The 23,182-nt window shown below is 55.3% G+C and overlaps 2 protein-coding genes across 6 annotated transcripts; both read right to left on the reverse strand.

The window, feature by feature from the left end:
• Positions 1 to 934: 934 nt before the first annotated feature.
• Positions 935 to 6,826, reverse strand: Spib (Spi-B transcription factor). 2 transcript variants are annotated; one of them, XM_028789029.1, is made up of 6 exons: positions 6,789 to 6,826; positions 5,992 to 6,019; positions 4,652 to 4,724; positions 4,173 to 4,402; positions 3,636 to 3,786; positions 935 to 3,044 (listed from the first exon to the last, which is right to left on the reverse strand). In XM_028789029.1, exons 1-6 carry the CDS (start codon positions 6,809 to 6,811, stop codon positions 2,746 to 2,748), a joined length of 804 nt encoding a protein of 267 aa, XP_028644862.1. In that variant the 5' UTR covers positions 6,812 to 6,826; the 3' UTR covers positions 935 to 2,745. The 2 variants fall into 2 exon arrangements, with proteins under 2 accessions (XP_028644862.1, XP_028644861.1); XM_028789028.1 differs by having other exon boundaries at positions 4,652 to 4,778; positions 6,789 to 6,813.
• Positions 6,827 to 7,516: 690 nt separating this feature from the next.
• On the reverse strand, positions 7,517 to 23,181 carry Pold1 (DNA polymerase delta 1, catalytic subunit). 4 transcript variants are annotated; one of them, XM_028788981.1, is made up of 30 exons: positions 23,094 to 23,116; positions 19,982 to 20,060; positions 18,993 to 19,124; positions 18,492 to 18,687; positions 18,182 to 18,205; positions 17,932 to 18,045; positions 17,271 to 17,417; positions 17,067 to 17,192; positions 16,826 to 16,994; positions 16,662 to 16,743; positions 16,445 to 16,574; positions 16,018 to 16,184; positions 15,689 to 15,793; positions 14,489 to 14,629; positions 14,173 to 14,283; positions 13,832 to 14,023; positions 13,664 to 13,752; positions 13,385 to 13,501; positions 12,999 to 13,112; positions 12,607 to 12,754; positions 10,854 to 10,949; positions 10,617 to 10,754; positions 9,958 to 10,133; positions 9,539 to 9,691; positions 9,360 to 9,462; positions 8,839 to 8,971; positions 8,645 to 8,758; positions 8,326 to 8,378; positions 7,961 to 8,058; positions 7,517 to 7,665 (listed from the first exon to the last, which is right to left on the reverse strand). In XM_028788981.1, the coding sequence occupies exons 4-30, from the start codon at positions 18,685 to 18,687 to the stop codon at positions 7,560 to 7,562; spliced, it is 3,342 nt and encodes a 1,113-aa protein (XP_028644814.1). In that variant the 5' UTR covers positions 18,993 to 19,124; positions 19,982 to 20,060; positions 23,094 to 23,116; the 3' UTR covers positions 7,517 to 7,559. The 4 variants fall into 4 exon arrangements, with proteins under 4 accessions (XP_028644814.1, XP_028644817.1, XP_028644816.1 ...); XM_028788984.1 differs by lacking the exon at positions 18,182 to 18,205 and having other exon boundaries at positions 23,094 to 23,109; XM_028788983.1 differs by lacking the exons at positions 18,993 to 19,124; positions 19,982 to 20,060 and having other exon boundaries at positions 23,094 to 23,181.
• Position 23,182: the final 1 nt, after the last annotated feature.

Below are 23,182 nucleotides of genomic sequence, written 5' to 3' on the forward strand. Positions count from 1 at the left end.
GGAGGAGGAGGAGGAGGAGGAGGAGGAGGAGGAGGAGGGCTGGGAGTCTCAGGTGCACGAGGCAGGCGGGCGGGCGGGCGGGGCGGGTTCTGGAACCCTTTCTTAGCCAGCCCCAGTCAGGAGTTTTCTAGAAACCAGAGCCGAGAAGGATAGTCCAATTTCCCCGCGTAGGCAGGACGGGTGCCTGCCTCGGGGAGGAGGTCTTGGTGTCCCTTCCGCCCTGTCCTGCTCCGGGTCCCCATGGGAGCGGCCTGGCCGGCTGCCCGTCACCGGCCGAGTGCAGAGAGGCCGGGAAGGCCCTGGAGGGCTGCCCAGGCCCGGCTCCTTCCCAGCACCAGCGGGGAGGAGGGGGTAAAGAGGAGGAGAGGGACTTGGGGAACCACAGGTGTGGCTGGCCCAGGAGGGTGTCAGAGGAAGGGGCCGGGTGAGGGCCCAGGGGATCAAAGACAATCTGCCCCCGACTCTTTTTACTTCTTGCTCCCCTCCCTCCTTTCTACTTTTCAAAAAATCCCCTAACAGCCAGAAGTTTCCCGGTTTCTGGGGGCACTAAGCCCTGTGACACCATTGGTTGCTGTGCAAAAACCTCGCTCTCTAGGGAGCAGGCAAGTTGCACAGCGACCCATTGTAATGACACATCCCTGTATCCCGGAATTCCAGAGGCTGAGCTGAGACAGGGCCATTGGCATGACTTCAAGACCAGCCTGAACTACAATGTAAGGGAGATTCTATCTTTAAAAACGAACACACAAAAGCCAGACGTCTGGAATGGAGGGGGTGAGCAGAAAGGAAAAGTGGGAAACAGTGATTTCGCCATTCAAGCCCCAGGCTGGCCCATCGGCTTCCTCCCCCATGTCCCGTTCCCTGTAACTACAACAGACTGAGAAAAGATCAGGCAGTGGAGGGAGCAGTCCCTGATAAAGGGTCCCAAGATGGCTTAATTTTGATGTAGGGCTTTATTAATTATGCATGTAGAATGATGATGTGGGGTTTCAAAGAAATAATTTTATTTGGTACAGTTTAGCCTTGACCACATGGACATCTGGATCTTCCATGATCCTTTTCCCCCTCCTGGCCACCTACAGACATGAGTTCAGGTGTGTCACAGGCTCATCAGGGTTGCAAAGAGTTTTAAGGGCCTCTTCACCTCCTGTTTCTCAGAGGACAGAAGCTTGGGTGGCCCAGCTCACTCAGGCTTCGAAGCTCCGGATTCTGCTTCTGCCATGGAGGCCCAAGAGAAACCCACAGTTTGAGCCTGCTTGGCCTTCAGCACTTGAAAGACAAAAGATTGGGCCCGAACAGGCAGCTGTGAGAAGTCACTGGTGAGAGACAGACAGGCACTGGGCAGGGTCCTGGGCAGATGCCTGGACAGAGGCTGGCCCCAGAAAAGCTAGCCAGAGATCACCAGTTGTCCAAAGATTCACATTCAGATATCTGGATTATGGTAGTGCCCTCTGGTTTGAAAAACTACTGTGAGAGCGGACTTTCCTCTGAAGAAAGCACCTGCAGGGACTTAATTTGCCTGCCTTGTGGGTGGGGGGTGACCAGCTCTAGAAGTCTGTTTATGGGTAAGCACAGTGTGGTATGACATGTTCGTAGTCCTAGCACTCCAGACACGGAGGCAGGAAGAGTGTTATGAGCTTGATGCAGCCTGGGCTACACAAATAGACCTTGACTTAAGAAAAAGGAAAGAAACAGTCATGTGGTGCTGCCTGACATCTGAGCATTTTGGCTGAAGCAAGGACTCAAGGTCAGCCTCAGCTACATAGTGGGTTCAAGGCCAGCCTGAGCTACAGAAGACCCAATCTCAAAAATAAAAGGCACACACGCACGTGCACACACACAGGCCTTGCCACAGCCATACTCTCTGCCACATATCCCACGCTAGCCAAGTGCCAGCATGACCCTCAAACACAATACACAGGTCACACCTCAAACAGGACAGTCAGTGTGTGAATGTAGGGCTCCTAAAAGCCTAGAGAACTTCTCATATGATCAAAAGACCCCAGAAGGGTAGAGCCAAACCTACAAGATTGTCACTGAACACCCCACCCCTACCCTACCCAACCATTCATCTCAGACATAGATCCCAGAGGCTCCTATGGAAGGCCTGAGGCAAAAGGGTCACCACAAGCTTGAGGACAGTCTAGGTTACATAGTAAAATCTTCTCTCAAAAAAGGAAAACACCTGGTCTGATGGTGTAACCTTGTAATCCCAGCACTCGGGAGACTGAGGCAGGAGGATTGTCACATGTTGGGGGCCAGCCTGAACTCCATGGTGAGACCCTGTCTCAAACAAACGAAAGTCATAAATGGACACAGAGAAAAGTCACACACGGGTGGCAAAGGGTTCTCATGGCGCTCCAAACATAACTAGATCTCAGATCTGACAGGGCCTCAGGGGAGCACAGAGGAACCCATCTGGCCAACAGACACCAGGCTTTGGGGACTGAAGACAGCGCCACCTGCTGGTGGGATGGCGTGTGAGACCACAGGGCTCGTAAGAAGAATCTGTGGATTCTGGAACTGTAGACAACACCAGGGGCCCCCACAGAGAAACCTGTCATTCTGGAACCCTGTAGAACGGCCAATGCGCCCTCAAACACGACCATCCTGGATTGGAATCCCATACATGGCACAGGAGACTCTGGGGAGGCCCTGGGGAGAGCTGAGGACCGTGGCTGCTCTCCCATATGGGCTCCATGGGCGTTAGGACTTAGGGGTCAGAAAGGGGTTCCGGCGGGACACTCAGGCACGCCGGGCGCCTGGCAGCAGTGCGCTGTCAAACTGGTAGGTGAGCTTGCGTTTGACCTTGCGGATTTCGCCTGTCTTGGCATAGTTGCGCAGCGCTCGGGCCAGCTTCTGATACGTCATGCGCTTGCGGTTGCCCTTCTGCTGGCCCCAGCGGCGAGCCAACAACTCCTTGTGCTTGGAGGAGAACTGGAAGACACCGGCACCTGGCTCCACCCACCACACGCACTCGCGCATGTCCCCGCGCAGGAGCAACCCCAGCAAGAACTGGTACAAGCGCAGCTTCTTGCGTGCACCTGCAGGGTGTTGGATACCAGCATTAAGAGGGGGAAGTCCGTTAAAGGAACCCCCAGAGCTACGGCCCCTTGCCACACTTTGGTTTCCACAATTGAGTTGGGTCAGGTTGGCTCGGACCTATTATTCCAACTACTCCAGAAGCTGAGGAAAGACCACCAAGTTCAAGATCAGCCTCGGTAAATTAGTGAGACTGTCTTTTAAAAGTAAGAGGGCTGGGGTTTGGCTCAGTGGTTGAGCCCCATGCCTGGTATCCCTCCAGTGAGTGAGGGAGTATAAATAAGATGACTAGTTTTATACATGGGAAACTGAGGTCCAACAGAGAATAATTTGATTGAAAGGTTATCAGGCACGGAGGTATAAGGAGAGGGGGATTGTGGGTATGTATTGGGTTTCCTTCGGCTGTTCCTGTGTCTTTGTGCACAATGGAAATCAAGGTACAGAAAGGCCGATGTCCTTGACCAAGGTCACACAGGAAACTTGGATCTGGAAACTTCCTTGGGAAGTATTAGTAATTGTTTAGGGAGCTCTGGTTCCTGCATCCTCTCCCCCACTCCCAGTCAGCATCCCCACTAAATCTCCACCCCACATACCTGCCTCAGATCCCCTCCCCTCGGAGCCAGCCAAGAGGGCCTCGTCTGACTCACTGTCCGAGACCTCCAGGGCAGGGCTGTCCAGGAGAATGTCTTCTTCCTCTGATAGCACAGGGCTGGAGTACGGAGCATAAGCCAAGGAGCCCAGGGTCTGTGGGAGACCAGGGTCACCTGCACATCACTCCCTCGGTCCTCCCCACCTCAGCCCAGGATTGCCTGCACGTCATTCTTGGTCCTCCCCACCTAGGTGGCTCTCACTACTTGGATCTACATCTTCCTGTACAGTGTGGACACTGGCCTTGGTTCTTGTCCCAATACACAGAGAGGCTGAGGCAGTTGCCCCAAGCTGTACAGCCAGTAGATGGCATGGGTTCTGAATTGATGTATACAGTAGGGAGCCCAGGGGACACTTGAGCTATCTTGGAAGGGTGTCATTGTATGCTCCCCACCCCCCCCCCCAATCCAGAAGTTCATTTCAGGGGTTGTATAAGAAGTGTGAAGTGAGAACTCTCCCTCCAAGCTGTCCCTGCTCCTCACCTGGCTGGTGAAGTCCTCTGAGGGGTATACCTGGAGGCCAGGCCCTGGGGCCTCCAAGCTGGGGGCTGGGTCAAGGGTCCCCACAGGGCTGTAGGTGGAGGGGCTGGGACCGTGACCATAACAGAGCTGCACAGCCTGGGAGTGGGCAAAGGCAGCTGTAGCAGGGTCGAAGGCTTCATAAGGAGCGATGGCAGGGGCAGGCGGGGCCTCTGTCCAACCCCATGTGGAGTCTGGGAGAAGGATCGGAGTTAGTAGCTGAAGGAGGTCAGAAGACCCACACCCTCAAGGTCCCACACAGAGGGGCCTTTGTAAGCTGTGCAAATCTCTGACCCCAGAATTTGCATGGGGGAGCAGATGGACGGGAGGAGGGGGAGGAGGTGGCTTGGGGAAGGGCTACCGTGCTGGGAGAGAGCTCCCATGAGCCTCAGATCACCCTCTGTGAACTGGACCCAAGGTGGTATGAAGCTGGGGTTACTCACCAAGGCCCCCATCTGAATCTGGGTAACTGAAGGGCTTGCAGCTGTCCAGGTCATAAAAGACACCTTCTGGGTACTGCCGGAGTGAGGACAGGGTCATCTCAGGCCTTGGAGACATTCCCTCCCCAACCTTGGGGAAGACTGACAGACAGGTGAGAGAAGGAAATGGGAAAAGAAACAAGTAGAGATACAGAGCCTATATCCATGAATAAGACACACCCAGAAGCCAGCATCTGCCATGGCTCTGACCCTCAAGGAAACCTAGTAGTTTCCAGTAAGCAACTGGTATGCCAGAAACTCACTCTGTAGCTCAGGCTGGCCCAGAACTGTTTAGCCTCATCCTCCGAGTATGAGGAACAGGCATTCACCACCTTCTTTAATCCAGGACACCAGTTCATCTCAACAAGTGTATGCTGCTTCAGCCATGGCCATTGCAGAGGCAGTGGAGACTAGACCTGAAGCAGGTGAGTACTACCCATTGACTCCTGCACATCCCTCCTGTTTAGGCAGGGGAGATGGAAGCCTGTATGCACAGAGCATCCTGAGGCTCTGCTCAGACCCCAGATCACAAGCATCTCAGCAAGAGGGACAAACAAACTATGGCCATTCTGACGGGCAGTGGATCATGCAGTAAAGGGAAAGAAAGGGTACCTAACACACCACGGAAGGAAAGAGGTCAGGTGTCCAAAAGACCTACATATGAGTCACTTTAAAGGTTCGAATGAACCAGTATAAAATACTGGATGAGACTGCCTGGGAAGGAACTCCAGAACAATGGGAAAAAATTTAGATCTGGGTCTGGTAATGGCTACAGAGGTATATACCATGACAACATTCACTGACGCACGCCCAAGAGATCAACTTTAAACAACCTACAAGTCAGGTGTCTCTCATGGACATCCCCAATACTCTGAGGGGCAGCTAGGGAGTCTGAAAGCCAGACAGGAGAAGTCCTGTACCAATCAAAACCAAACCAAACCAACACAGGCCAACGAAACTCAAAGCAGAAAGGGCTTCTCCACCACCATAGGAAAAGTCTCGTTGATAGGTTATAAGTTAAAAAATGTTGGGGAAAATGGTGTCCAAAATACTACAGTTAAAAGATATAAGATCCATAACCCCAAAGAAAGGGCTGTACAGGAAGAACACGGGGTAGACACTTACACAAAGTCATGGAAGTAGCCCCAAGTTTGAGAAAAATAGCAGAGAGGTGTGGTGGGGAAGGGGGTCAGGGGAGACAGAGAGACAGAGACTGGAAACTGAGGCAGAAGTAGGTGATCTTAGTAAGGTTAGCTCCCATGGGCCATGCTAGGCTGCTCCATCCCCAGGGGCCTCCAACTCACCAAACAGTTTAAGTGTGGGCCATCCAGCCTGGCAGGAGAGAGACACAGGGGCATGTCAGGGCCGCCCTCAGCCACCTGAGTCTCAAAGTGGTTGTGGGGCCCAGAGGGGAGGTAGTGGCAGCTGTGATCACCCACCACAGCTCTGCAGTCTGTAGGCTGTCCCTGTGTGCACCCAGCCTCTCCCCCCACCCCAATCACCCCACACCCCTATCGGGACAGGAAGTAGGGGGCGGGTGCCAGGCAAATGTCCCCCACTCTCCCTGGGATTTGCATGCACAGACACTGGGGGAGGCAGGGAAAGTAGAGGAGAAAGTCCCCAGACAGCTGGGGACAGGGTGGTCAGAGGACTGCGTTTGAGCGTTTTAGTAAGTCTAGCTGAGACTAGCAGGCGCAGCAATGAACTGAAGAGCCGGGCTAGAAAGGAACACAGTAAGAGGGGTGAACAAGGAAGCGCATTTCTTGTGCCCCAGGATGGGCAGCCAGGGTAGAACCAGGAACCAAAGGCAATGGCTGGACAGAAGAAACCAGAGACAGACAAAACTCAAGGTACAGAATGCCAGAAGAAGAGCCGTGCAACACTGTCGAGGACAGATGGCACACCTGGGAGGACCTAGGCAGGGTAGGAGTGTCTCCAGAACATGCCATCTTTGGAACCCTGCCTAGGAAGACAGTGCTGATGGAGAACTGTCTTCTGATGGAGAATAACCCCTTTATCACCTGCCTCTGGGTGCCACAGAAGCTGAGGATGCTGAGTGGCATGGGGGTCCCAAGAACAGGTTTGGGGGTTACCCACTTACTGTGCAGCCTCCAGAGCAAGCATGGTGGTTCAGGGCAGGCTAGGCTGTCTCTGGCCACCACTCCTATATATATTTGGCCCATCCCCCGCCCACCCCACCCCCCAGGGGCGGGCCATGGGGGCCCTCCTCAAAAATCCCCTCTGGGAGGGGTCTGGATTGCACAACCCTCTGGTCACATGGCAGGGAGGGTGGGCCTAGGAGCCATTTGGATTTGGGGATCCCCACCATTGGGGATGGAAGATTGACACGGAGAAGTGAATTACTGAGAAAGGGGAGAGAAAAGGACTTGTACGCCCTAGAGATAGGATGCCAGAGGGACCAACAGTGACCAGGGCAGGATGGCAGGGCGCAGTCAGGCCCAAGGACGGCTGTAAGGACTGACAGGGAACCTCCACAGGCAGATAGACCACCAGGACTCTATGGTGGAAGCACCTCTGTGGTTGTGGCGTGACAGGGAGGTCTCCACACTGCCCCAAGGTGTGGAAGCCTGTGTGCTAGGGGCTGCCCCAGGCCTGGAGGAGAAGACAGCACCTGATGCCAGCTGGGCAACCACCAGTCCCCTGGGGAGGGGCAAGACAGAGTAGTAGGGTCCCATTCTAGGTTTCAGAGGGAAAACTGAGAGATGCTAGCCCTGTGTGACACAAGCAGAGGCACTGGAGCTCCGGGGGTTGTACAGAACGTCCTGTACCATGAAACCCAACCTCTTCCCAAAGACCACAACACACAGCCACTAGCAAAACGTCTGAGCTTTATTCTCTGTCCCCTGTCAGGTCACCAGGCCTCTGGGCCCGGTGGTCCAAAGCGCTGCAGCAGCCGCTCCTGGTCTTCCAGGTCCTTGCGCACCTTCTTGCGCATGTAGAAGATGGGACAGTCACGGCTGCGGAGGAGGATGGTGGTCAGGGGCTGTTCCCAGGACTTTGACCCCTACCTGCCGCCCACCCAGGGGAGGGGGCTGTTTGCTTAGTGGGCACGGGGAAGCCGATAACAGCAGTACCGAGGTAGCCAGCCGTGTATCAGCTGTCACCTGTCGTGGGAACCTGCCCCACCCGCCTGTTCCCTGGGGAAAGCCCGGCCCCACCCTGGGGAGACCAAGCCCAGGCAGACCCTGCCCATTCTGCAGTGAGGTCCCACAGCTGGGTCAGAAGTCTGGTGGCAGGATGGGGAGGGCACACCTGGTACAGATGACATCCTCATGCAAGCTGCCCTGGCAGCGCTGGCACTGTGTCCAGAGGCGAGAGAAACGTTCCTCCAGGGCATTCAGGTGTGACACCTGGGGACACAGTGGCTTGAGCACAGCCATGGGGTTCAGGCATGCTCCACCCTGCCTCACTCACCTCCCTTTTTTTTTTTTTTTTTTTTTTTTTTTTTTTTTTTTTTTTTTTTTTGTGGTTTTTCGAGACAGGGTTTCTCTGTATAGTTCTGGCTGTCCTGGAACTCACTCTGTAGACCAGGCTGGCCTCGAACTCAGAAATCCGCCTGCCTCTGCCTCCCTAGTGCCTGGGATTAAAGGCGTGCGCCACCACCTCCCGGCACTCACCTCCTTCTGATAGAGCTCCGACTCCCGTGGCTGACAGAACTTACACACAGCTCCTGGGGATGGGAGTGGGGGTGTCAGCATAGAGGTGCTGGGACCAAGCCAGGTCCTAGTCTCCATCCCTGCATCTCTGTTCTCCACCCGCTGCCCATCCCGGCTTCTGAAAGTCCCCAGAGGCAAGAGAACAAGGGCCCAAGTGTGTGGGGAAAACTCCCCTGGGGAACCCCGGGGCGGGCGAGGACCCTCCACTGGAGTACAGGCAGAACGGAGTCCTGAGGCAGGGCCCCACCAGTGGGTATAAGGGCTGTAACTCGGGTCTTACCTTGATGGTCGATTACAGAGCGGCAGCCAATGCAACAGTTGCGGCGCTTGGTGAAGGCCAGGAGGCCACCCACCTTGCTGGTGAGCACGGTTTTGCAGCGTGTGTGGTCACCGCCTACAGGAGGGGAGCAGAATGGTCTTGTACCTGCCTCTGTCCCCTCCCCACCCACACTCCCTTCCCGGGGTCCGACTTACGCAGCAGCACTGACTCTGCACGGCCCTCACCCAGAATGGGCTCAAAGATGCGCAGTAGTGGCTTGGCCAGCTGCTGCTCCAGGTAGTACTGAGTATCGATGGGCAGGCTGTGCTCCAGCACAAAGAGGGGGTCCTGTGGGCGGGCCAGGGTCACCAATGGCTGCAGAGGGGCATGGGTAGGGGCTAGGGAGCTAGAGAGCTGCAGACAACACCTGTAGGCTATGGTAAAGGGCCTGGAGCTGGGCCTCTGGTCTAGGTGGGGGCTCTCAGTTCACCAAGAGTCAGTTTCCCCATGGGAAAAGGGCCATGGAATGGGGTCAGAAGTATCAAGGCTGAGAATTGGGTGGTGTGGAGATGACAAAAACAAATAGAGCTGGCACCCAGGGTGGGGAGGGGTGGAGAGGGCACAGCAGCCAACTCTGCACAGGGAGGCACTACACTAAGTGTGGCCCAGGGGCCTGACCGCCCAGAGGAAAGCAGAAGTGAGATTCTGGGAGGAGCACAGCCCAGATGGGCCTGACCTCCGACTTCATGTAGGCGGCCACACCCTTGGCGGCACCGATGATCACATAGGGGACTCGGTCGCCCAGGCTGGGCGCGCTGCCGGGGTCGCGCTTCCTCATCCTGTGGATAGGGGAGTTGGATGAGGTTTGGGGAGGGCAGAGTGCACCCAGCTGCAGGAGGCTGTGCAACTGCCCACCTCTCGGCCAGCTCCACATGAGCCTGCTTGCCAGCGTAGTCTGCTGCTGCGCGGGTCAGCTCTTTGGTGATGACCAGTTGGGAGATGTCTATTCGGTTGCACAGCAGGTCCGAGATGACGTCCTTCGCATGGGCTACTGCACCGTCAGGGTCCCTGAAGGAGAGGGTGTCACCAGGCACCACTCGGGACGGGGCTGCAACGTTTACCAGCTGGGATCTAGGCATCATGCACTATGGGCTGATACTGGGCTTGAGGTTAAGTACAGAGGCGGGAAAGGCCACAGGCAATCACAGCTGTCAGCCTGACCACTGCCCCACCCCCAAGCCACCTGTGTTCCCAAAGTGGGGCATGAGGGTGCAGGCCCTTGGGTCTAGGTGGGACACACACACACACACACACACACACACACACACACACACCGATCCACAAGGATCCGGCGCAGAGAGGATGTAACAAGGTTGGCCACCAGTGGACAGTTGTCCCTGCGCACTGCCTCTAGGCCCTTGCAGTCCATTCTGTCATGGGCGTCAGAGCTGGAGGAGAAGAGCAGGCCAGCATAGCGCTTCTTGCTGATGAGCAGGTACGGAAAGTAAACCTGGAAAGGACCCATGGGTGGTGAGCCTGTGCACTTTCCTTCGCCCCGAATCCCGAGACCCATCAGAAACACAACAGGCAAGGAAGGGCTGTTGTCCTTGGTGAAATGAATCCTAAGGCCCAATACTCTCCAGCACCCCAGAAACCCACATGACATAATGCTCGCCCCTAAATTATGAAATCCAGACAGGTGACAATGTAAAGTCTTGTAGCCATGGGAGGAGACAGGATCAAGTGAGTCCTGAGCTGAGATGGCCCTGGATGAGCAGATGTTTGAGCAACTGGTGAGGACTGGAGCCACACACATGCAGATCCTAAATGTACCACTGGTCTGCACAACAGAGGTCTGCCTCAGCTAGAATCCACAACACTCCAAGACTTCCAGCCTGAGGATCCCCACACTAATGCACTGTCATAAGAGACTGTCACTAATTAATAAGACCCCTAATGTCTCCACTGAGCTGAGTACAGGGGATACACGTACCTTCTCAAACTCCAGCCGGATGGGTGAGGGGAAGTGACTGGATACCCAGTTTGCAGCCTCCCGCCCCAGAGACATTGCCTCAGCCACAGAGGAGACACCAAACCGGCACATCACAGAGTCAGTGTCACCGTAGACCACCTGCCAGGGTATATGTGTGAGGGATGGCTTGTCTCAACCCAGGAGCGGTCATGGAAGCCCAGGTACCCTGGAGAGCGGACAGATGTGATCAGGCCTGACCTTGGCGTTGGCATCGTAGCCATTTTCCAGGGTGTACTTGGACTCCACTAGCTGCTTGGTTTTCTCAATCATCTGCCGCCCGAACCCAGTGACACTCTGTTAGGGGTAAAACCAGGGAGGATGAGAGCACAGAAGCTGTACGCAGCAGATCCAGCTTGGGGAGGACACGCCCCTGACACTTTCAAGCATCACCAACCGAACACTGTCAGCCTATCAAACAGGCTAGTGCTGCTCCAAAGGGTGCATATTCTCAGAGGACAACGAGCCATTTCCTCCCTGGGAATGCAGCCAGGGTCTCATGCAGAGTAAGCAGAGGCTTTACCACTGGGCCATACCCAGCCCCTCACTGGAGGATTTTAAGAAGGGGCTGTACCATTGAGCTATTATCCCCAGTCTTCTTTTTATTTCAAGAGAGGGTGTAAGCCACCTAGCTTTGAACTCCCTGAAGCCTAGACGGGCCTCTCGCCTCAGCCTCACAGCCTCACAAGTAGATGGAAGTATAGGCTGACATCACCACACCCTGATGTCTGTGCCATTTTACAGTTGGGGATAAGGCTGGCTGGGTACTGGGGCGTGACAAGCAGAATGCTCTCTGTCTGCCTGGGTTTCATGAGGTCATGGGACATCTGAGGAACCCACATCTGACTTGTCTTCTGTGCACCTGCTCTGTGCTTTTCTTCACATTTTATCTGGAATGACTCAGTAGCTTCCTATCCCATCAGAGGCATGAGAGGCAGAGACGGGGTTCTCAGTGGCTCCTTTGACCCAGAGACCCAACACCCACCCCATCTCTGTGGGATGCTAGGAGTGAGGATGGCAAGCAGGCAGGCAGGCAGGCAGGCAGGCAGGCAGGAGGTGATTGTAGCAGAGGTGGGTCTGGCTAGGGGCCCAGCTCCTGGGAGACACCCTCTGAGTGCCTGGGCATCCTTCCAGGCAATCAGCTTCCCTGAGCCCTTGAGTCAAACCAAAGATCTTTGCTCACAAGGTGAGGTGACGGACTGTGGGATTACGGAGCTGGAATACACAGTAGCTTCTGTTAGGCACACAGCCTCTCTACCCTGTAGCCCATCCTATGGAGATCTGGCCACCTTGCTCTGGGCCTCCTGAGATAAATGCTCCTGACATGGTACTTCTCACTGCTGAGACAGCCAGGTACCAGCTCTGTGACCAGACTGGGTGGCAGCACCTCAGGCTCCCTCACAGACCACACATGGCTGCACCTCAGACCTCACATTCTCTCACTTCTAATCTGTTTCTGTCTGAACGCAGAGCTGCCATGTTGGTGAGGGAGGTGGGGGCAGTTCTTTCCTATTCTGTTCCAGCTGGTACTAGCTAAGGTCCTCACTAGGGTCCTCATACTTGGGACAGAGACCCTGGTGCTCGAGACAGGGCAACATCAAGCGATCCACTGAATCCAGCCTGGCCATGCCCCTGTCCCAACCCTCTGCAGGGATGTGGGAGAGGTGAACATGGGGACAGTGCTAGGGTAGAAGTATCCAGTGACCCAGCATCCTGAACACATCCCTCACCTAAGCCACTGGCAGAGCCCTGTAAGCTACTATACCATAAACATGACCTGACCAGAGTCCCTGTCCTACTAAACTGTAAGCAAGAAGTCCCAAGGACAGGTACTCTAGTCTCTGATGACTCTGACATCTGTGGCTTTTGCCATACTGGCATACCCCCCACCCAACTGACCCCTCAGTGCAGGTGAACAGTAACCCTGCCACCCATCGGGGTCCCCAGGGCTCACCTGGGAGATCTCCAAACACGGCAGCTTGCCCACCTGCGCACCAGTGAAGCCATACACAGAGTTGGCACTCACTTTTAGTGCCAGCTGCCGTCCATCCAATACCTGTCGCCGCAGGGGGTCTGTCTCCTGAGCCAGCTCAGCCTTGGCCCTAGGTGGAGGCAGGATGAAGGCTATTCAAAAGGACCATGGGTCTCCGGGAGACACTCAGGCATGGACACTGGTCAGGGTGCCACATATAGCTGGATGCACTGCGCACTGCTCAGAATGCGGCCCACTAGACAGAGTGATGCCTGGAGAGGAGCGTCACTTAATGCACACACAGCTGCAGAATGCCAGGGCTAAGTCAGTCCAGGGGAGCCGAGCACCGAGCCCGGGCAGAGCCCACCAGTCACCTCTTGCGGGCACTCAGCAGATTCTCCAGGATCTGGGGCAGGAGGCCCTTCCGTACAGACGACTTCACAAACTCATCCCCAGTGGGTGTCTTGATGAACTCATCCGCTTTAAGGCTGGAGAAGGAGACATAGGAGGCTGGGCTTCTGAACTACCTAGCTCTCCAGTAGCCTGCCTTTCCCCAGCTTCCTCCCCAGGTCTACCTCTTTCCGCAAGCCTCCCCCAGGACTTGCTTCAGCCTCCCCCAAGCCAGCCTCTCCAACAGCTGCCAACCACAGCCTGTCGAATTCCTGATTCCCATGTCTCCTTTTCCCTGGCCCTGATCTATCAAGCCCTGAAACCAGGGCTCAGGGTGGTTTGGGGGGCACCCTGGATAAAGGCAGCTTACCCCAACTTCTGGGCAGCCCCAGGCCGGAGCAGTGTGGTGTAGCACAGATTATGGGCCATCATGATGGATGGGTACAGAGAGGAGAAGTCCAGGGTGGCAATGGGGACGTCATAGTACCTGAGGGAGAATTTGGGGAAGTGAGCCCCACACAGCCCCTACCCTTGGGCCTGGACTTTTTAACATCCTTATATCCAGGGTCTCAAGTAGTCCAGGCTGGCCTAGAACTCCTCCTGAGTGCTGGGATGACAAGCGCCCCACTGTCCCCAGCAGGATCCTTACCCTTTGAGGGGCTCAATGACAGTGGCTCCCGTGTAGTCCTCACCCCCCTCAGTCTTCACCACGGGCATCAGCAGCCCCTGGCGCATGGCCTGGAGAAAGGTGAAGTGAGTATCCAGGTACCAGGGAAGCCGTGTACATGTGTGTGGCCAATCAGGCGCAGCTACTCACCTGGCGAAGCAGCTGAGACACGACCTTGACCTGCTGGCCTCGGGTGAGCAGGTACCCAAGGGGTACACCCGTGACACGCGCCATCTCCACATTGTTCACCAGCACCATAAGGCGCTCGAGGAGTCGGAGTGGCAGAAAGGCATCCTTCAGGCAGTACACAGCCAGGCGGCGGCGTGTCTGCTCGTTCCCATTCTGAGGATGGGCATGTGGGGTCAGGGCTCAGCCAGGGCTCAGCCAGGGGCTCAGCAGGGAGGGGCTCAGCCAGGGGCTCAGCCAGGGGCTCAGCAGGGAGGGGCTCAGCCAGGGGCTCAGCAGGGAGGGGCTTGGTGGAGTGGCCGCACCTGCAGGTCGGTGATGATGCTGTGCTGAACATCCTCCTTCTGCTCACCCAGGAAGTGGAAGCTCACAGCGTTGAGCGTGTAGGAGCGGAGTTTGTATTCCCGAAGCAGCACCTGGGCAGGTTGGGGCGGGGTGGGGCCTCAGAGGTGTGGGGAAGGATTTCTCAGGTGCAGCCTCAAGAGTTATGGGATGGGGTCTAAAGGGTCTGTGGTACTTAGGTGGTGGGTCAGGGTGGAGCCTCAGGTAGGTGGAGCTTCCATTTTAAGGCAGTGTTGGGGGTGGAGTGAGGGAGGGTGAGTGGGTTCCCTACATACATACCTGCAGCATATCCATCTGAACACGACCCACCATGCTGACCACCTTACTGTCCCGCCGGCCCACCTGCCTTGACTGGAAGGAGGAGTCACGGATGTTGGAGCGGAGACCAGTCACACGGCCCAAGAAAGGGAAGCGGTCCACCTGAAAAGGAACATGGGGAGAGCCTTGCTATGGTGCAGACCGGTCAGCCAACTCTGAACCTAGCCTTAGGCCCTCAGAAGAGGGACAGAGACCAGCCATGGCACTCCTGTGTCGGAAAAGACTACCTGCAGGCAGAAACCGCTTGGGTGGGATGAGGTACACATCAGGGTGGCCCTGGGGAGACTGAGAGGCCGGGGGTGGGGGCTGATGGGCTAGAGGTAGAGGCAAGGACTATGCCTGGGGAGCGGAACGGGGAGGGAAGCCAACGGGGTGGCGCTGGGGTACAGACCAGCAGAAAGAGGAAGCCTTAGGGGAGAGGGGCCAAGGGCGAGGCGCCCAGGACATGAGGCCTGCTGTCCCTGCAGCTGGGCACTGAAGTCTGCTCTGTTCGCTTATCACCACATGGGCTACAGACCCAGAGAGCAGAACAATGATACAGTGTATCCTATCTGGGCTGAACTGAACCCCAAATAATGCTGATTCCCCTCTGTGCCTCACCCAGGACCCCTCTTGTAACAGAGCTTGCCCTAGAAGAAGGACCAAGGGAGACTTCACCGAGGCACAGAACAAAGGCCCAAGCAGATGCAGGCCAGGAAGCATACAATTAAAACCAGGCTCAGGGGGGCCTGCCTGCCCTCGGGCTCACAAAACACTAGCATCCTAGAATACCCAGAAGTTCACCTCTACAGCCTCTTCCCACTCCCACCCACAGGACAGTGTGCAGCTGGTTACAGGAGCTCGTGGGAAAAGGCTCACATGTCCCCTTTCAAGAGCACTCAGCGTCTGCCATGCACCAAAACGAGAGTCCCTTTCCTTCTCCCATGCTCTCATTCCCCTCACCCCTCACCAGTGAACTCTAAAGAAGGCCTCGCCACGATAGCTGTGACAGTGACAGTGTGGAGGCCGTATTCTCAAGGCGCCGCCTGTCAACAGCAACATCTGCCTCAAGCTAGAGTGAGCGAAGGTACACCTGGGACACTGGAGCAGTCAGCCGGCCGGCCGCAAGGATGACCACAGAGGGAGGGGAAAGATCCCGGAGGAGGCTCCAGCTCCCCTCACCTTCAAGGTTTGTGCCCGAGAGATGAGGTATGGGAGGTCAAAGTTTTGAATGTTGTAGCCGGTGATCACGTCAGGGTCCATGGCAAGGATGAAGGAGGCCCAGGCCTGTGGCGGGAACACAAAGGTCAGCCAGGTTGTCTTTGCCTCAGGTACCTTCATTTCCAAAATATTCAAGACAACCTTGGCACTTGCAAAAGTATCATGGAACTCAGGAAAATATTTAGCCCCAAAATGCACAGTCTCCAACCCCAAGGACATGGTGTCACTATAGAGAAGGGTCATATGGCTGGGAACACAGGACAAGTGGTGCCCGAGAAGGGAGGACCCACCTGGAGCAGGTCTTCTTCCCGATCATAGCTCTGTACTTTGGCACCCAGGATGGGGGCACAGGGACGCAGCGTGAGTGCCAGGCGCAAGAATGGCTCTGGCTCACCCCAGCGCAGCCCGAGAGAACAGATCTGGATCACGGGGTCACGCTCAGGCTCAGGGAAGATCCCTGCCGAGGAGGACAGAGGGACCTCATTCCCACTCTTCCCTTGTGCCAGTCCACCCACTGTCCCCACTTGCTCACTGCCTCTCAGTTCCAGCTCCCTGTTCCAGCCAAATGGGTGACCAGCCCCAGGCCCTGGTGCCTTTGCACTCAGAGCTCTTCCTGTAAGGAGCATTCCTTCCACCCACTCACCCCTCCACAGGGGCCTGGCACATCACTGATGTCCAGAGAGAGAGAGAGGAGGAGCCCAGGCTCTCGGGACAGACCTTTTCGGCCAGCACACTCGATGTCAAAGCTAAGCACACGCAGGGGTGCGATGCGCTGCCACTGCCCTTCTGGTGGGTGACTGATTACATCTGACCACACCACATCCACCTCCAGCTGACACAGTGTAGCCTAGGGAAAGGCACACAGTAGGAGCAACACTGCAGTGAGTCCTGCCTCCCTGCCCCCACCCCCGCCCCCGCCCCAGGGAGCTCTTACCTTCTTCTCTGCCCTCTTTACATACTTTCCAGCTGGGAGCTCCAACCAGTTGCATCCCACGATGTCAGCATCCACCATGAACCTGGAAGAGTGGTGTGTCAGCTGGCAAGGGCCACCTGAGGGGGCTGGGGTAGGAGTAGGGCAAAAAGGAGACGGGACAGCACCGGATCTCAAAGTCCACATTGGCTTCATAGGGTGCGAAGCTCGGGGTGCCCAGACCTGGCACTCGGACACCCTGCTCCAGGAGGCGGCGGGCTGGTGCCATAAGGCGGGGTAGCGCCAGGGTGATGCGGAGAAATGGAGAGGGGCCATGACCATGGTACCCAAACATGCCTGCAGAGAAAGGAGGTTGGCACCTACCAGGGCTCCCCATCCACCACCCGCTGGTCCCCACACCACACTCACTCTCACGGGAGCATAGCTCTATAGCCAGCACCGCCGGCCCTGAGAGCTCCTTTCCGCCACGCTGGTCCCGGCTGATGGCTGTGTTCAGCTCCCGCTGCAGCTCACTCAGGTGCTCAGCCCCAAAACCTGGTGTGGAAGGCCAGTCAGAAGAGCAAAAGAAGTTCTGGAGCCCAGGAACAAGCCCCACGGGTCAGGGACACTCACCCGGAGGTGCAGGGGTGTAGAAATAGGGGGCAAAGCCATGGATGTGGCAGCAGACGGAGAAGCCCTCATCGGTGACCCCAAAGGCCCTCAGTATAGGCACTGAGTTACAAGATGGCGGGGGCCCTTCTGGCAGGGGCAGTGCTGAGCCTAGGGGAGGGGTCAGAGAATATCCCTCAGGTCCCGAGACCAGTCACTGAAACCTCAGGACATTATTCTTCACGGTGCTTCCTGACACCCTTCTCCACCCACAGAGGCAGGGCCGCCATTACAGTGAGATCCGATTTTTCCCTTAGGGTGCTGGAAATAGAATCAGTGGCTGCTTAGAACCACACCCCAACCCTCACGGAGAGATTCCAGGCAGGAGCTCTACCACTGAGTTGTGTGTATCCTCACTCCCACAGTGGAATATTGTAATAACATTTATTTGCTGATGAGTGTGGAGGGCAAAAGACACCTTCGGGAGCTGGTTCTCTCCTTTCTCCGTGTGGGTTACCAGGAAGGGAATCAGGCTTGGCATCAAGTTTACAGCACTCTGAGCCCCGCTCCCACACTGAGAATGAATGAGGTGAATCACATGCCACCCGGCTTGGTTCAGCCAAGGCAGTGGTGACCCTGTGCACTACGGGTGCTGGTGCAGCCCCAGTATCCCCTGTCAACTCACCCACATAGTGGTCAATCTCCAGCTGCTGGAAGATGAGGGGCTCAGTATTGGGGTCCAGGGGACGTAAGGCGGGCCGCAGCCACCGTGGGTCAACGTCTGCAGTGGGAAACTGCCCTGGATTGAAATGAGAGGCTCCATGGATGGGTCTTCCACGGAAGCAACCACCCTTTGCTCACAGGGGAAAGCTGGGTGGAGGCGGTAGTCTGGGATAGGTGGTAGGAAAGACCAGGGGTCAAGGGCTAAAACTGACCAGCCAGAAAGTGCAGCCTAGACACTGGAGAGAATGAGGCAGGAGAATTACTCAAGTCTAGGAGTTTGAAATCAACTTGGCAACAGCAAGAATTTCATCCCCCAACACCCGGAAAAACAAGCTGTCAGCCAGGAGGGACCCCCACCACCACCCCAGCCCAGCCTCAACCCCCGGGAAAAACAAGCTGCCAGGCAGGAGAGACTCCCCCAACCCCCACCCCAGCAGAGGGTCAAAGGAAGAAACCCTTGGTAGCTGCAAGCCTCTCAGCAGCCCCAGATGCGGGTGGGATGGGTTGAGAGGCGGGGCCTACCACCAACAGTGCCCTCTGGGGGCAGCTGCAGCTCCTCCTCTGCCTCCTGCAGCCTATTCTCAGCCTCTATCTCCTCCAGCAGTGCCAGGTTTTCCTCAAACTGCGATGGCGGTGGCTCATCCTCATCCCAGAGGCCTCCTCGAGCCCGCTTTGGGGGCACCCCAGAGCCTGGTCCTTGTCGCCGCTTACAGTCCATCTGTGGGCACGTTGAGGCTCGATAAAGTCTAAGTAAAACCTCATTCCCCTGTTCTCTCCCTTTGACCTTTGGCTAAGTAGCCTCGGGATCCGCCTGTTTCTGCCTCCTCGGTGCTAGGATACCCACTCAGTCATCTCCCCAATCCCTGTATTCATAAACTGATGGCTGACTGGGTGATGGGAAACCCAAGTCGAAGCAGGTCTCTAGGAACTTGTCTTGGAAGGCTGGCTAGGCCTCAACCTCCTCAACCCCTCAGAACCAGCTGAGCCCAGTGACACAAACTGAAGCTCTCAGCCAAATCAGACCTGGCTGTTTCTCTCAGGTCTCTGAGGAGGCAACGAGAAGTCTCCAGATCGAAGAGAAGCCCGTTCTCAAAATCAAGGTGGGCAGTGCCTGAGGCATGCTAGTAGGGCCTGACGTCTGACATCCACACACATCTGCGAATCAGCACATATCATGAATCCATCATGTGTCCAACGGTGGAGTTACCTGCACGGCTACTCATCTCCCCAAAGTGTCACCGGCTGGGGACCACCACCACCAGGAAGCAAGTGTCACTGGCTGGGGACCACCACCACCAGGAAGCAAGTGTCACCCGCTGGGGACCACTACCACCAGGAAGCAAGTAGACCTGGATGCTTAAACACCCAGGAGCACATTGCCTACCAAGCCGCTCACACTGTGGACTAACACCCCAAGTGAAGCCAGGACTGTGAGACACTTGTCAACAGCTAACACCCCAAAGCCAACCTAGAATCATACGGGTAGTGAACCCGTGTTTCTGGCAGCGGCTGCCTTGGCTGTGAACACACAGCAGCCCACTTTCGCACTGCGAAGGATGCCACCACCTTATGCACCGAGTTATAAAAACGCTTGTTAGCAGGGCGGCCATCCACACTCCTGTAAACAGTCCCTCATGCATGCTCTATGAGCAGCCCTGACTAAACTCACTAGCTTAAAAGGGGGACCTGTGCTGAGTCATGGCTGTACACACCTTGAGGACAGCCTGATCTACAGACTGAGTTCTAGGACAGCCAGGGTTACAGAGTGTGTCTGTGTGCCTAGAGGAACTCAACAAGGTCTGGCACCTGCTACACCGTTGGCGTTCCTACAATTCAGCACGTAATAAAATGAATGAGGTTGTATGAATCCCTAGTGATGGGCTGGTGTACCTGAACTCCAAGGAAGTTGGGAAAGCACCAAGACTGGCATATGCGGTGCACCCAGGCCGATTTCACAGCGTTTGTGTTAAGACCTGAAGTTCTTATGAGACTGAATAAAACAAAAAACTCACATCAGCAGAGCCTGCAAGGGTCCCATGTGTGCCGTGTCTGTGACAGGGTCAGGGTGCTTTCCTTATGGAGGAACAGTCACTGAAAATGTGTCAAAGGCACATGCACAGTCAGAAAAAAGAATATAAAACTTTTTGTTGTTATTGTTTGAGACAGGGTTTCTTTGTGTACCCCTGGCCATCCTGGAACTCAGAGATCAGCCTGCCTTGGACTCCCAAGTACTGGGATTAAAGGTGTGCACCACAGCTCATATACGTTTTTAAGTAATTAAAAGTAAGGCTTGTTCTGCAAAAGAAAACCAAAGCTCCTTCTGTTCCCAGCACCACCACACAACTGTCTGTAAGGCCAGCTCCAGGGCTCTGCCGCCCTCTGCTGGCCTCAAGGGGAAACTGCATACACACAAACAACTAACAAGAAAAATTTTAAAAGGGAATTCTTGGGGGCTGGCTCAGAGCACTGGCTGTTCTTGCAGAGGACCTGGGTTCAGCTCCCAGCACCAGCTCATCAGTAACTCCAATTCCAGAGGATTTGACAGCAGGGCTACTTCAGATACTGCATGTGCATTGTGTACATATGCACACACAGGCAAACACTCAAGGTATAAATAAATCAATCTTACAAAGTTTTTGGGCAAAACAGGTCCTGAGTACCCGCCACAAGACTGCTAGCTTCTAGAGAGGGAGGAGACTGATAGCATTTAAGGATGTACCAAGGAATGTTCTGGATGGTTTTTGCCTCCCACAATTGTGCAGTTGATCATAAATAAATCACATCTCAGTCAAAAAACACAGGCGTTAAAAGCTGTGAGCAATGCCATGTGTCAGAGTTGGCCCGAGGAGAGCAGGGCATGTGAAGAACCTGCTTTTACAAGGTTATTTCCGGTACCATTGTTTAAAATCCCTAAGGACTGGAAACCACCTAAATGCCCTCCCTGGGGGATGGTTTCAAGCGTCCCTTAATACCATTCAATGGAGTACTATGCAGCTGTACAAAGAAATGAGGAAGCCATCGGAAACGAAAGGCCTCAAAGAGGCTCTGTCTCTAGTAGGTAAATCAAGGTGTGGAATGGCCTGTTTTTACTTTTGCTTTACATTTTAAAAAAGACAAAGACATCTAAAGAAAGGATTATCCTACATCCTACCTGAGAAGCTGAGGTAGGAAGATCCGAGTTCAAGCTTAGCCCCACACTGCAAGATCAGATTTTAAAAAGCTGGGAGGAAGGCTCTGGGCTTGGAGTAGGGACTGCATGTGCCATATCAGGCCCCTAAGTCTAGAAGAAGCCACTGAAACAGCCCAGGAGAGGCAGGCAGGTGTGGCTATGGACTGACTGCATGCTAGGAACTGTCTGCACTGTCCCATGCTGAACTGGCAGACCAGGGTCACTCGGCTGTGCTGATGCAGGTGGATGTTGCTGTTGGCAGAGTCTGGATAGGATGCTGGTGGTGAAGTATCATCCCAGCTACAGCTTCCAAACAGTTCAACTGAAACATGGTGCACATGTTGCACAAACAAAGCCGCTGGACACCACTGAGGACCACTGACTCCAAACAAGGGGTCGTGGCTCTGCATGGCACCAAAAAATGAGCACCCCTCCCTCACCAGGTCCTGGAAGGAGGCAGGAGAAGTGGTGGAGCTGGCTCACACACACCAGAGTGGGAAGGCAGTGCTCTAGCGTCACTCACAACATGCCTCCCGGATATAAGCCGATCCACACTGGGTCTGGCAGCAGCCATAATCCAAGCTGTATACCTCAAGGCAAATTCGAAGCTAAATCTGAACTATAAAGCCTGAGTCTCAGAAGCCAGTAGAGGTCTGGGGATTTAACTCAGCAGGGCTCAACACTGAGAAACACCCCAGGCCCTCACTGGAGGGTTGGGGGTTCTAGGCTGTACCACTAACTACATCCCAGCCCTCTTTTTATTCATTTTGATTCAAGGTCTCACTAAACTGCCCTAGCAGGCTTAGAACTTGCCATCCTCCTGCCTCCAAAAGCTGAACAATTGTTTCATGTCATCTCTCCCAGGGCTGCCAGATCTAAGTACTCCTGCACCTCTCCTGGAGGGGTGGCCTCTCAAGCAACTCCTGCTCCCACAAACTGCTTCTTATCCCGGACAGGGATGTTCCCAAGATAACTATCTTGGAGGCACAACCTTCCCCTTCCCCTCAGGACAGTCAGACCCACTCACTAGAGAGATGCTCTCTGAAGCTACAGTATCCTGCAGGACAGGTGTCTTGACTCCCACTCTCGCTGTGGTGACAGTGGTACACTAACACAGTAACCATTCATTTTCCCCAGGGTATCTCACACACTGCCAGCTTCACGCCTGGTTCCTCCTCTGGGACCCTGCAGTGACAGCTGCTCTGGGACTATGGGATATGTCTGACCTCCCCCACCAACACCAGGCTGGGTTAGCAGATTGCCCCATCTAGTGTCAATTTGGCTCGTTTTATTTATTATATAAAGCATCACATGAGGCCCGGTGTGTCAGAGGAATGGATAATTGTTGGCCACGCCGAACAGCCTGAGTTAGATCGTAGGGAATTGATATAGTGGAAAGAGAAAGACAACGCCACCAAGTTGTCCTCAGATCTCCACGTGTGCACCATAGCGCACGCGCACGCACTAAGAAAAAAGAAAAGGCTCCAAGGCATTACTTTTTCTCCCATTCCTACTTTTTTTTTTTAATTTGGGTTTTTGAGGCAGGGTTTCTCTGTGTATCCCTGGTTATCCTGGAACTCACTCTGTAGACCAAACTAGGCGCAAACTCGGATATCCGTTTGCCTCTGCCTCCCGAGTGCGGGGGATAAAAGTGCGCCACCACTGCCGGCTCATTGCTACTTCTCACTGAACTTTCTAATACTGTCGCCGTGTCTCTCGAACAGCGAGCAAGCACAAGCGCCCTGCACCTCCCGCTCCTCCAGCCCGGCTAGCGTGCACGCCGTAGAGCCCACACCCAGACAGTGCAGCGCACCCCGGGTCCTCAGCTCCAGGGGTCCGTCTTTTGCATTGCCAGCTCTGCTTTATCCTGCCCCGAGCTGCACACATTCCGCGAGCCCTCCGCTCGAGGCGTCAGCTGCGCGACCGAGCGCCCCATACTCTTCCTCCTTACTTACCCGCGTCAAACAGCTTTTCCCGCCACAAGGTACGCCGCCGTGACCCCTGAACCCTCTGCGCGCAGGCCCAGAGCTGCGGCGCGCCCGCT

This window comes from Grammomys surdaster, unplaced genomic scaffold (assembly GCF_004785775.1).
Source record: "Grammomys surdaster isolate TR1022 unplaced genomic scaffold, NIH_TR_1.0 125769, whole genome shotgun sequence".
Taxonomy (NCBI): domain Eukaryota; kingdom Metazoa; phylum Chordata; class Mammalia; order Rodentia; family Muridae; genus Grammomys; species Grammomys surdaster.

What these genes read in the sequence shown, in the direction of transcription:
- Spib (XM_028789028.1), bottom strand. Translation starts at nt 6,811, where the DNA reads ATGCTTGCTCTGGAGGCTGCACA. An exon ending in GCCCACACTTAAACTGTTTG is followed by an intron (nt 4,779 to 5,991) that starts GTGAGTTGGAGG and finishes GTCTTCCCCAAG; the next exon opens with GTTGGGGAGGGAATGTCTCC. An exon ending in GGGGAGGGGATCTGAGGCAG is followed by an intron (nt 3,045 to 3,635) that starts GTATGTGGGGTG and finishes AACACCCTGCAG; the next exon opens with GTGCACGCAAGAAGCTGCGC.
- Pold1 (XM_028788983.1), bottom strand. Translation starts at nt 18,687, where the DNA reads ATGGACTGTAAGCGGCGACAAGGACCAGGCTCTGGGGTGCCCCCAAAG. An exon ending in GCTACGATGCCAACGCCAAG is followed by an intron (nt 10,755 to 10,853) that starts GTCAGGCCTGAT and finishes ATACCCTGGCAG; the next exon opens with GTGGTCTACGGTGACACTGA. An exon ending in CTCTGTAATCGACCATCAAG is followed by an intron (nt 8,379 to 8,644) that starts GTAAGACCCGAG and finishes TCCCATCCCCAG; the next exon opens with GAGCTGTGTGTAAGTTCTGT.